Raw genomic sequence first — 13339 nt, 5'->3', positions numbered from 1 at the left:
ATTTTTTTCATTCTTTCATAATGTCATGATAATTATTCTTTTCTAATTTGGCCTCATTTTGATCAAATTTGCTTCAGAAAGAAAGGGTCACTGTCCTGAAAACATTAAAATCGAGTTATCCAATTAGAATTTTTGTTTGTTGTCTCTAGGCTGAGAAGTGTTTAGAGCTGGCTCACTCATTGGTTAGGACTTCATTGTCAGTACAGAAGGCCATGGCAGTGTATGTTTACCATATGTAGGAAGTGACAGATGAATTAACCAATCAGATGTTGATTTATAGTGGGAGGGACCAAAATTTTATCACACTAGGCCTTCTCGAAGGCCAACGCAACCATGAGTCGGCGCCATCAGTGCAGCAGTGAAGTAACCTTCCAGCCAGTGTAGCGTTCATCAGTAGTGTTAGCGAATGCTAATAAAGCAGTCAAACCAGTGCTATCGAGAGCAAGTAGCACAGGTTAACGACCAAGAAACTAAAATTTCTGTCTCCAGACTTTTCCTCCACGCTGCATGCTTGCCACAGTATTTTTCACTCAGACCTAAGTATTCATTTTCCTGTGTAATTTACTTAGTTACTCTGAAAATCAACATCGACAACTACACACAATGGAGCGACCTGGCAGCTTGCCGCTAATCCCTTGCAAAAAATTTTGTCCTGTTGCTTTTTTGGTGTGTCTGGTGAAGCTTTGGCTGAGCTGAAGTCCCAGCTCTAATAGTAACGGTTCACCACTGATGCGCACACACACACACACCTTCACATTCTACTCAAACCACTGAAAAGTTAAAGCTAAATGTAGCCAAAACAGGAGAAAAAGACAGCAAGTGACAGTAGTTTTCAATGATACATGACAGGGGTGAGACATTCTGTCCTTACAACCCTAAAAGGGAGTGACAGAAAGACAAAGAGAAAATGAGAGCACGTAACGTTCTCAGAATAGCTGGCTGAATAAATCAGTTCACATCCTTTATCATGATAACATAGACCAGCTCTTAGCCACCAAGCCTTTTTGTGGAAAAGGCAAACATTTCATCATTTCTTTAATGTAAAACGTTAAAAATGGAGTGGATTGAAATTCATTTTAGGAAATTGCAATTTGGGAAGACACTTTAGATTCCAGTATAAAATTAATACATTTGAAATGTATTGTGTGCTTCAAAAAAGTAAAGAAAAAGACAAAAATGCAAGAGGAAAACTAGACAATGCATGCTACCACAATGCTCCATTACTGGTGCAAAGCTTTAAAAATGGAAAAATGGATGAGGTCAAATAAAATTTGAGCAACACAATAGATTTAAAAACAGATAAAATGTATATAAAAAGAACAACAACAAACAAAATAATCACTGGCTCCCCTTAACATTTTTCAACAACAAAAAAAATCCTCTACATGCTTATTTAATATAAAATGGGTAAGATAAAACGGTCAGGTTTTTTTTTTTTTTTGATTTACCAATGGCAGTGAACTATTCCCAGGATAAAACAATAATTAAACATCTGGGTAGGGTTTTATTTATTTACTTTTTTTGTACATTTTGACTGTTTGCTTCACTAACCTCAGCTTGAGGAACTCCCTCTGGAGGACGACAGTGGAGGACAATCATGCCTTTAATCGGCACCTCTGTCCCCTGAGGCTCCTGCTCAAAGTTCTTTCTTAGGTCTGAAACACACACACACACACCAATCAGCCATAAAATTAAAACCACTGACAGGTGAGGTGAATAACATTGATTATCTCATTATAATGGCATCTGTCAAGGGGTAGGCAGCAAGAGAACAGTCGGTTCTTGAAGTCGATGTGTTGGAAGCAGGAAAAATGGGCAAGTGTAAGGATCTGAGTGACTTTGACAAGGGCCAAATTGTGATGGCAAGATGACTGGGTCTGAGCATCTCCAAAATGGGACATCTTGTGGCACATTGGCACAACCAGTGAAAAGGCGACAGGATCTTGGTGTTGAAGGCTCACTGATTTGCATGGAGCACGAAGGCTAGCCCGTATGGTCCAATCCCACAGAATAGCTACTGACACACAAACTGCTGAAAAAGTTAATGCTGGCTAAAACAGAAAAGTGTCAGCATTAACTTTTTCAGCAGTTTGTGTTACAGTAGCTCTTCTGTGGGATTGGACCATATGGGCTAGCCTTCGTGCTCCATGTGAATCAATGAGCCTTGACCACCCCAAACCTTGTTGCTGGTTTGCTAGTTGTCCTTCCTTGGACCACTTTTGGTAGGTACTAACCACTGCATACCTTGAACACCCCACAAGACCTGTTGTTTTGGAGATGCTCAGACCCCGTCATCTAACCATCACAATTTGGCCCTTGTCAAAGTCGCTCAGATCCTTATGCTTGTCCATTTTTCCTGCATCCATCACATCAACTTCAAGAACTGACTGTTCACTTGCTGCCTAATATATCCCACCCCTTGACAGGTGCCACCACTGTAATGAGATAATCGATGCAATTCTCTTCACCTGTATGTGGTCATAATGTTATGGCTGATCGGTGTGTGTGCATGTGTGTGTCTCATATATATATATATATATATATATATATATATATATATATATATATATATATATATATACACACAAAATATATATATATAATATATATATATGTATGTGTGTGTGTGTGTGTGTGTGTATGTATATATATGACACACGCGTGCGCACACACGTGTGTGTGTGTGTGTGTGTGTGTGTGTATGTATATATATATATATATATATATATATATATATATATATATATACACACACACACACACACACACACACACACACGTGTGCGTCATATATATATACACACACACACACACACACACACACATACATACATACACATATATATATGTGTGTGTGTGTGTGTGTGTGTGTGTGTATATATGTATGTGAAACATTTAGCCAGAAAAAAGATAAATGACGTGTAGAGGCACTGACATGCGATGCGGACTGTGGCTTTGCGGCTCTTGGATGTGCCCAAGTGACTCCAGGCCACACACAAACACCAGTAATCCTCTGGACCATGAAAATCTTCCACCTGCTGCCGAGAAACATTTATCATCACTTCACGAATCTTCAGACCTGTAGAGGAGAGAGAGAGAGATACAGTATGTGTAACTGGTTGTACAATATGTTCAACATTCACAAGACTCCATATTTAATATAATCGAAATTTCAACATCAGAAATGACTTTCTTAGGAGAATGAGGTTGACTGGGCAGCGTTTTCATCAATGTTAGTAATTTCTGCCTTATTTAGATAATAATATATTGAAGAAAGGGGCATTGCATCTCAGTTATCATTTGCTGCCTCATGCCCAGTCAGTTTCTCAATTCACCACAACCTTGACCAGGATAAAGTGGTTACTCAATGTGTATATAAAGTGTTTCATTTCATTATTTTAGAATAAGAAGACATCCTTGCTTTATAGCATTTTTTTATATATATGAGATATTACATGGTGGTGCAAAGATATGAAGTTTATCTCTGAGTGGTGAACCTGTTTCACATGGTGAGCAAAGCAAACGAGTGAAATTTTTTCAACACAAGGAGATAGACTTCATAGCTTTGCATCACTATGTAATATTCTTTTCATTATATAGACACAGCCACAAAAAACACGCAAGTTAATCTAAATAATTTTAATTTTGAACCGGTTCGCCATTTTGACACCACGTGTCTAGTCAATGGGAAAACACTGGGAATGATGTCATCGATATCCTCACAAGTGAAGATACTGGAAATTATTATGCATACAGGAAACTTTTTTTTGTGGAATAAAAACATGTATTCTATTCCCTTCTAGTGGGTTTCATTCATTTGATTTGATAGCATGCAATATTGTTAGCATAATATTATTGCTTATCCTACAGGTATTACGCCACTCTACCCAATGGAAAATGAGTGTGCGATATTGTTACGATATTGCACATTGTCAAGACAACGCGACATCACATGTTGGAGCGCAAATATCCAAGGAGAATTTTCTGCTGCGTATGTGCACAATCATTTCTGTCTTCACTGGGAAAGAGAAAGATGCATTGAACACCTGAAAGGCTACCAAAACTTTATTGTTCTTCATGCATATTTAAAAGAGAAAAACATACCAACGAACATTGAAAAACTGGAAAAGAGACACGTCGGAGACATAAAACTTCCAAGTTAGTGAGCGACTGTGAAAATTTGTAAACAAACATGGCCGCCAGATTTGCTTGGTTAAATGCGTAAGATTTTGAGAGAATTTTGGCTGCCAGGTCGCTCCATTGTATGTAGTTGTCGATGTTAATTTTAAAAGTAACTAAGTAAATTACACAGGGAAATGAATACTCAAGTCTGAGTGAAAAATACTGTGGCGAACATGCGTGGACGTTTGGAGACAGAAATCTTAATTTCTCAGTCATTATCCTGTGCTACTTGCTCTCGATAGCACTGGCTTGACTGCTTTATTAGCATTCAGTAACATTACTGATGAACATTACACTGGCTGGAAGGTGACTGCACTGCCATGTTAACGGCACTGAGTTGCGGGTAAGCTAGCATTGGCCTTCAAGTATGCTGATATGGAGAGTGTGTATGTATGTATAATAATAATAATAATAATAATAATAATAATATTGGGTGGCTTTTTTCATGGTCTATCAGATATATTCCATTCAGCTAGCATGATATTGAACTTGTCTTTGACTCGTTCAGTATCATGCTAGCCAAATGGACTATATCTGATATACTGCTCAATGCCAGCCAATATTATTTAAATATGTCACACAGGTCTGGGATGTATTTCGTACGAAAATTATGAGTTTTTTAATACAAGAAGATAAACTTCATACCGCCAAGCCAATGAGTGATTTTCTTTTTATTATATAGACACAGTCACACAGTTTGCAAGTAAATCAAAACAATTTATTGATTTCCTTACAAGTGAAGATTTTGGAAAATTATGTATGTTTCTTTGTATGTTTGTATGTATCTCTGTATGTATGTATCTATCTACAATTGTAAAAAGTAGTAGATACCAAAAATAACAGCCTTGTCTGTTTCGGTTAAATGTAGTACAAGCTAAAATTAAACCAATTACTAGTAACCAGTACTAATCATGCAAATGTTTACAGTCAAGCTGGAAAGTCTGCACACCCCTTTCACCTTCTCCACATTTCATTATGTTACAGACTTGTTCTACAATACAACCCCAATTCCAAAAAAGTTGGGACAAAGTAAAAATTGTAAATAAAAATGGAATGCAATGATGTGGAAGTTTCAAAATTCCATATTTTATTCAGAATAGAACATAGATGACATATCAAATGTTTAAACTGAGAAAATGTATCATTTAAAGAGAAAAATTAGGTAATTTTAAATTTCATGACAACAACACATCTCAGGCGGCACGGTGGTGTAGTGGTTAGCGCTGTCGCCTCACAGCAAGAAGGTCCTGGGTTCGAGCCCCGGGGCCGGCGAGGGCCTTTCTGTGTGGAGTTTGCATGTTCTCCCCGTGTCCGCGTGGGTTTCCTCCGGGTGCTCCGGTTTCCCCCACAGTCCAAAGACATGCAGGTTAGGTTAACTGGTGACTCTAAATTGACCGTAGGTGTGAATGTGAGTGTGAATGGTTGTCTGTGTCTATGTGTCAGCCCTGTGATGACCTGGCGACTTGTCCAGGGTGTACCCCGCCTTTCGCCCGTAGTCAGCTGGGATAGGCTCCAGCTTGCCTGCGACCCTGTAGAAGGATAAAGCGGCTAGAGATAATGAGATGAGATGAGAACACATCTCAAAAAAGTTGGGACAAGGCCATGTTTACCACTGTGAGACATCCCCTTTTCTCTTTACAACAGTCTGTAAACGTCTGGGGACTGAGGAGACAAGTTGCTCAAGTTTAGGGATAGGAATGTTAACCCATTCTTGTCTAATGTTGGATTCTAGTTGCTCAACTGTCTTAGGTCTTTTTTGTCATATCTTCCGTTTTATGACGCGCCAAATGTTTTCTATGGGTGAAAGATCTGGACTGCAGGCTGGCCAGTTCAGTACCCGGACCCTTCTTCTACGCAGCCATGATGCTGTAATTGATGCAGTATGTGGTTTGGCATTGTCATGTTGGAAAATGCAAGGTCTTCCCTGAAAGAGATGTCGTCTGGATGGGAGTATATGTTGCTCTAGAACCTGGATATACCTTTCAGAATTGATGGTGTCTTTCCAGATGTGTAAGCTGCCCATGCCACACGCACTAATGCAACCCCATACCACCAGAGATGCAGGCTTCTGAACTGAGCGCTGATAACAACTTGGGTCGTCCTTCTCCTCTTTAGTCCGAATGACACGGCGTCCCTGATTTCCATAAAGAACTTCAAATTTTGATTCGTCTGACCACAGAACAGTTTTCCACTTTGCCACAGTCCATTTTAAATGAGCCTTGGCCCAGAGAAGACGTCTGCGCTTCTGGATCATGTTTAGATACGGCTTCTTCTTTGAACTATAGAGTTTTAGCTGGCAACGGCGGATGGCACGGTGAATTGTGTTCACAGATAATGTTCTCTGGAAATATTCCTGAGCCCATTTTGTGATTTCCAATACAGAAGCATGCCTGTATGTGATGCAGTACCATCTAAGGGCCCGAAGATCACGGGCACTCAGTATGATTTTCCGGCCTTGATCCTTACGCACAGAGATTCTTCCAGATTCTCTGAATCTTTTGATGATATTATGCACTGTAGATGATGATATGTTCAAACTCTTTGCAATTTTACACTGTCAAACTCCTTTCTGATATTGCTCCACTATTTGTTGGCACAGAATTAGGGGGATTGGTGATCCTCTTCCCATCTTTACTTCTGAGAGCCGCTGCCACTCCAAGATGCTTTTTTTATACCCAGTCATGTTAATGACCTATTGCCAATTGACCTAATGAGTTGCAATTTGGTCCTCCAGCTGTTCCTTTTTTGTACCTTTAACTTTTCCAGCCTCTTATTGCCCCGTCCCAACTTTTTTGAGATGTGTTGCTGTCATGAAATTTCAAATGAGCCAATATTTGGCATGAAATTTCAAAATGTCTCACTTTCGACATTTGATATGCTCTCTATGTTCTATTCTGAATACAATATCAGTTTTTGAGATTTGTAAATTATTGCATTCCATTTTTATTTACAATTTGTACTTTGTCCCAACTTTTTTGGAATCGGGGTTGTAGATTGAGTTCATTTTTTGCCTCAAACATCTGCACACAATTGCCAATAATTACGAAGTGAAAACAGATTTTTAGAAAATATGCAATTTTATTTTACTTACAAAAATAGGTTATTTAGGGGTTACATATCTGTACACACCCTTAGCTTAATACTTGGTTGATGCACCTTTGGCAGCAATTACAGCTTCAAGGCATTTTGGGAAAGAAACTAAGAGCTTGGCACAATTGTTTCTGGACATTTTTGCCCATTCCTCTTGGCATATCCTTGCAAGCTCCATCAGGTTGGATGGGGAGCATTGGTACACAGCCATTTTCAGCTCCTCCACAGATGTTCAATTGGATTCAGGTCTGGGCTCTAGCTGGGCCACTCAAGGACACTCAGACTTTCTCCGAAGCTACTCTTTTGTTCTCTTGGCTGTTTGCTTTGGGTCGTTGTCATTTTGGAAGGTAAACCTTCACCCCAGTCTGAGATCCAGAGTGATCTGGAGCAGGTTTTCTTCATGGATCTCGGTGTACTTGGCTGCATTCATCTTTCCCTCTATCAGGACTAGTTGCTCTGTTCCTGCTGCTGAAAAACATCCCCACATCATGATGTTGCCACCACCATGCTTCACTGTAGGGATGGCATTAGCCAGGTGATGAGCGGTGCCTGGTTTCCTCCAGACATGATGCTTGGTATTCAGACCAAAAAGTTCAATTTTGGTTTCATCAGACCAGAGGATCTTGTTTCTCATGATTTGAGAGTCCTCTAGGTGCCTTTTGGCAAACTTCAAGTGGGCTGTCATGTGCCTTTTACTCAGGAGTGGCTTCTGTCTGCCTACTCTACCATAAAGGCCTGATTTGTAGAGTGCTGCCTGGATGGTTGACCTTCTGAAAGGTTCTCCCATCTCCACAAGGATACACTGGAACTCTGTCAGAGTGACCCTCGGGTTCCTGCTCACCTCCCTGACCAAGGCCCATCTTCCCTGATCGCTTAGTTTGGCCAGGCGGCCAGGTCTAGGAAGATTCTTGGTGGTTCCAAACTTCTTCCATTTATGAATAGTGGTGGCCACTGTGCTGTTTGGGACCTGTAAAGCTGCAACAATTTTTCTGTACCCTTCTTCAGAGCTATGCCTTGACACAATCCTGTTTCTGAGGTCTACAGATAATTCCTTTGACTCCATGGCTTGGAGTTTGCTCTGACATGCACTGTCAACTGTGGGACCTTATATAGGCAAGTGTTGGCAATCCCCAATCATGTCCAGTCAATTGAATTTACCACAGGTGGACTCCAATTAAGTTGTAGAAATATCTCAAGCAATATCATCCATCCATCCATCCATTATCTGTAGCCGCTTATCCCATTCCACAGGGTTACAGGCAAGCTGGAGCCTATCCCAGCTGACTACGGGTGAGAGACGGGGTACACCCTAGACAAGTCGCCAGGTTATCGCAGGGCTGGTAGAGAGACAACCATTCACACTCACATTCACATCTATGGTCAATTTAGAGCCACCAATTAGCCTAACCTGCATGTCTTTGGACTGTGGGGGAAACCAGAGCACCCAGAGGAAACCCACGCAGACACAGGGAGAACGTGCAAACTCCACACAGAAAAGCCCTCACCGGCTGCTGGGCTCGAACCCAAGACATTCTTGCTGTGAGGCGACAGCGCTAACCATTACACCACCATGCTGCCCCTCAGCAGTATCAGTGGAAACAAAATGCACCTCAGCTCACTTTTGGGTGTCATATCAAAGGGTGTGCACACTTGTGTACATATGATATTTTACATTTGGATTTTTAATAAATTAGCACAAATGTCTAAAAACCTGCTTTCGCTTTGTCATTATGAGCTATTTTGTGTAGAATATTGTGACAAAAACATGAACTCAATCTACTGTAGAATAAGTCTGTGTAAAGTAATAAAATGTGGAGAAGGTGAAAAGGGTGTGCAGACTTTCCGGCTTAACCGTATGTCAACAGTTGTAGGAAGTAAAAGTTAATAGTTTTAGTTAAGCCATTATGCAACTGAATAGATTTCAGTCCTTTAACAAAGCAAAAATTCAACAAGTTTGATAAATCTGTTTTATACACATGTATTTCTAAGCAGTTGTAGAAGATAAAGGCTAACATTATTTTTCATTTGTTTGTCTATTTGATTGTATTTCAGTGAACTGCATAATAGGATAAAAGTTGATGTCGAACAGCCTCCCATTAATGTTGAAGTTCTCTGACATGGTTAATCATAGCCAAGCTTGTTTCACCTTGGTATGACTCATAATTCCCAAGATATTTGCACTTTTTTTCTAGCAGATCAAGGTGGGCTTGAACATGCAAATATTTCCATGCAAGTCATGGTAAAACTGCATCCCTGCCACAGCTCAAAGCACAGCCATCACCAATTGGTTATAGTACTTTTATCAACATTGTGCAGACATAGTCTTTTGACTGTACACACCAAAAAAGTAAACATTTAGCGAAAGCGGTTTCATAATTTCATGTCTGCTTGTAAGCTTTGCCCTCATTTGCAAAATAAATTATGCATTTAAGTCCATATCTGCTAGAGCATTCATTTTAGTACACTTGGGTACTTTACTCTGGTATACTGACACTGGAATTCAGAAAGGGATGTGAGGTTTATTAGACGTTCAATTTTGAGCTACCACTGTATATTTATCATCAGTTATTTATCATTTTTTCATTTATCTTCAGTCACTGCTTTATCATATTTATTATTTTATCCCATTTATTGCCGGTGGATATGGAGCCTTTCCTGGACACACTGGGTGCAAGGCAGGAATACACTGCGGATGGGATGCCAATCCATCACATACATTCACACACTCATTTACACCTTTGGAGCCTGCATGTTACTGGGAAGTGGTTGGAAACCAGAGAACCCAGAGGAACCTCATGCAAGCACAGGGACAGCATGTAAAGCTCCACATACAGTGGGGCAAAAAAGTATTTAGTCAGTCACCAATTGTGCAAGTTCTCCCACTTAAAAAGATGACAGAGGCCTGTAATTTTCATCATAGGTACACTTCAACTATGAGAGACAAAATAAGAAAAAAAAATCCAGAAAATCACATTGTCTGATTTTTAAAGAATTTATTTGCAAATTATGGTGGAAAATAAGTATTTGGTCAATAACAAAAGTTCATCTCAATACTTTGTTATATACCCTTTGTTGGCAATGACAGAGGTCAAACGTTTTCTGTAAGTCTTCACAAGGTTTTCACACACTATTGCTGGTATTTCGGCCCATTCCTCCATGCAGATCTCCTCTAGAGCAGTGATGTTTTGGGGCTGTCGCTGGGCAACACGGACTTTCAACTCCCTCCAAAGATTTTCTATGGGGTTGAGATCTGGAGACTGGCTAGGCCACTCCAGGACCTTGAAATGCTTCTTACGAAGCCACTCCTTCATTGCCCGGGCGGTGTGTTTGGGATCACTGTCATTCTGAAAGACCCAGCCACATTTCATCTTCAATGCCCTTGCTGATGGAAGGAGGTTTTCACTCAAAATCTCACAATACATGGCCCATTCATTCTTTCCTTTACACGGATCAGTCATCCTGGTCCCTTTGCAGAAAAACAGCCCCAAAGCATGATGTTTCCACCCCCATGCTTCACAGTAGGTATGGTGTTCTTTGGATGCAACTCGGCATTCTTTCTCCTCCAAACACAAGTTGAGTTTTTACCAAAAAGTTCTATTTTGGTTTCATCTGACCATATAGCATTCTCCCAATCCTCTTCTGGATCATCCAAATGCTCTCTAGCAAACTTCAGACGGGCCTGGACATGTACTGGCTTAAGCAGGGGGACACGTCTGGCACTGCAGGATTTGAGTCCCTGGCGGCGTAGTGTGTTACTGATGGTAGCCTTTGTAACTTTGGTCCCAGCTCTCTGCAGGTCATTCACTAGGTCCCCCCCGTGTGGTTCTGGGATTTTTGCTCACCGTTCTTGTGATCATTTTGACCCCACGGGGTGAGATCTTGCGTGGAGCGCCAGATCGAGGGAGATTATCAGTGGTCTTGTATGTCTTCCATTTTCTAATAATTGCTCCCACAGTTGATTTCTTCACACCAAGCTGCTTACCTATTGCAGATTCAGTCTTCCCAGCCTGGTGCAGGTCTACAATTTTGTTTCTGGTGTCCTTTGACAGCTCTTTGGTCTTGGCCATAGTGGAGTTTGGAGTGTGACTGTTTGAGGTTGTGGACAGGTGTCTTTTATACTGATAACGAGTTCAAACAGGTGTCATTAATACAGGTAACAAGTGGAGGACAGAAGAGCCTCTTAAAGAAGTTGTTACAGGTCTGTGAGAGCCAGAAATCTTGCTTGTTTGTAGGTGACCAAATACTTATTTTAACGAGGAATTTACCAATTAAGTGGGCGGCACGGTGGTGTAGTGGTTAGCGCTGTCACCTCACAGCAAGAAGGTCCTGGGTTCGAGCCCCGGGGCCAGCGAGGGCCTTTCTGTGTGGAGTTTGCATGTTCTCCCCGTGTCCGCGTGGGTTTCCTCCGGGTGCTCCAGTTTCCCCCACAGTCCAAAGATATGCAGGTTAGGTTAACCGGTGACTCTAAATTGATCGTAGGTGTGAATGTGAGTGTGAATGGTTGTCTGTGTCTATGTGTCGGCCCTGTGATGACCTGGCAACTTGTCCAGGGTGTACCCCGCCTTTCGCCCGTAGTCAGCTGGGATAGGCTCCAGCTTGCCTGCGACCCTGTAGAAGGATAAAGCGGCTAGAGATAATGAGATGAGATGAGATTTACCAATTAATTCATTAAAAATCCTACAATGTGATTTCCTGGATGCTTTCCCCCCATTATGTCTTTCATAGTTGAAGTATACCTATGATGAAAATTACAGGCCTCTTTCATCTTTTTAAGTGGGAGAACTTGCACAATTGGTGGCTGACTAAATACTTTTTTGCCCCACTGTATGTGTACAGTAACCTGATCCAGCGTTTATGATACATGATTTATTAAAGGTAATGTAATTAGGTATTTAAAGGTTAATCAGTATTTAGATGTATAAAAAGGATATATACTGTATCAGCATGTGAAAAGTGAAAATACAGTGCAAGAGTTAAAATACACAAGGGTTTTGCGGCATTGTAAATAATGTTTTGTTGTAGAATCATGTGCTGCTCTAGTGTGTCTCTGCAAAAGTATTTCCCACCCTTCAACTTTTGTTACAAACTTGGGTTATGGTTATGCAATATTCTTTTCATCTATTTTTAAATAATGACTTTAATAGTACTCTGTAGGATGTTCAGGAGTGGGCGGCATGGTGGTGTAGTGGTTAGCGCCGTCGCCTCACAGCAAGAAGGTCCGGGTTCGAGCCCCGTGGCCGGCGAGGGCCTTTCTGTGTGGAGTTTGCATGTTGTCCGCATGGGTTTCCTCCGGGTGCTCCGATTTCCCCCACAGTCCAAAGACATGCAGGTTAGGTTAACTGGTGACTCTAAATTGACCGTAGGTGTGAGTGTGAATGGTTGTCTGTGTCTATGTGTCAGCCCTGTGATGACCTGGCGACTTGTCCAGGGTGTACCCCGCCTTTCGCCCGTAGTCAGCTGGGATAGGCTCCAGCTTGCCTGCGACCCTGTAGAAGGATAAAGCGGCTAGAGATAATGAGATGAGATGAGATGAGACTTTAATAGTACTCTGTAGGATGTTCAGGAGTGGGCGGCATGGTGGTGTAGTGGTTAGCGCCGTCGCCTCACAGCAAGAAGGTCCGGGTTTGAGCCCCGTGGCCGGCGAGGGCCTTTCTGTGTGGAGTTTGCATGTTGTCCGCATGGGTTTCCTCCGGGTGCTCCGATTTCCCCCACAGTCCAAAGACATGCAGGTTAGGTTAACTGGTGACTCTAAATTGACCGTAGGTGTGAATGTGAGTGTGAATGGTTGTCTGTGTCTATGTGTCAGCCCTGTGATGACCTGGCGACTTGTCCAGGGTGTACCCCGCCTTTCGCCCGTAGTCAGCTGGGATAGGCTCCAGCTTGCCTGCGACCCTGTAGAACAGGATAAAGCGGCTACAGATAATGAGATGAGATGAGGATGTTCAGGATGTATTTGGAATAGTTTTTATAACCAAACCCTGATCAATACTTTTCCAGAACTTCCCATTTCATATATTTTGATAGTTCTTTGGTCTAATTGATGCTGTTTGGATAGATATGTTTTCTA

General features: G+C 41.4%; 1 protein-coding gene across 1 annotated transcript in view; it reads right to left on the bottom strand.

Moving 5' to 3' along the window:
• Window positions 1–13339, bottom strand: part of unc5da (unc-5 netrin receptor Da) — a 168138-nt gene that overhangs the window by 119435 nt on the left and 35364 nt on the right. Inside the window, exons 3-4 of the mRNA XM_060936616.1 lie at window positions 2936–3079; window positions 1552–1655 (exon numbers count right to left, since the gene is read on the bottom strand). Of these exons, the coding sequence (XP_060792599.1) occupies window positions 1552–1655; window positions 2936–3079 (248 nt within the window). The remainder of the gene's footprint in view (window positions 1–1551; window positions 1656–2935; window positions 3080–13339) is intronic.

The sequence above is a fragment of the Neoarius graeffei genome, chromosome 12 (genome assembly GCF_027579695.1).
Source record: "Neoarius graeffei isolate fNeoGra1 chromosome 12, fNeoGra1.pri, whole genome shotgun sequence".
Taxonomy (NCBI): Eukaryota; Metazoa; Chordata; class Actinopteri; order Siluriformes; family Ariidae; genus Neoarius; species Neoarius graeffei.
Note: the sequence above shows the minus strand (reverse complement) of the source record. Positions and strands in the feature narration are given on the sequence as shown.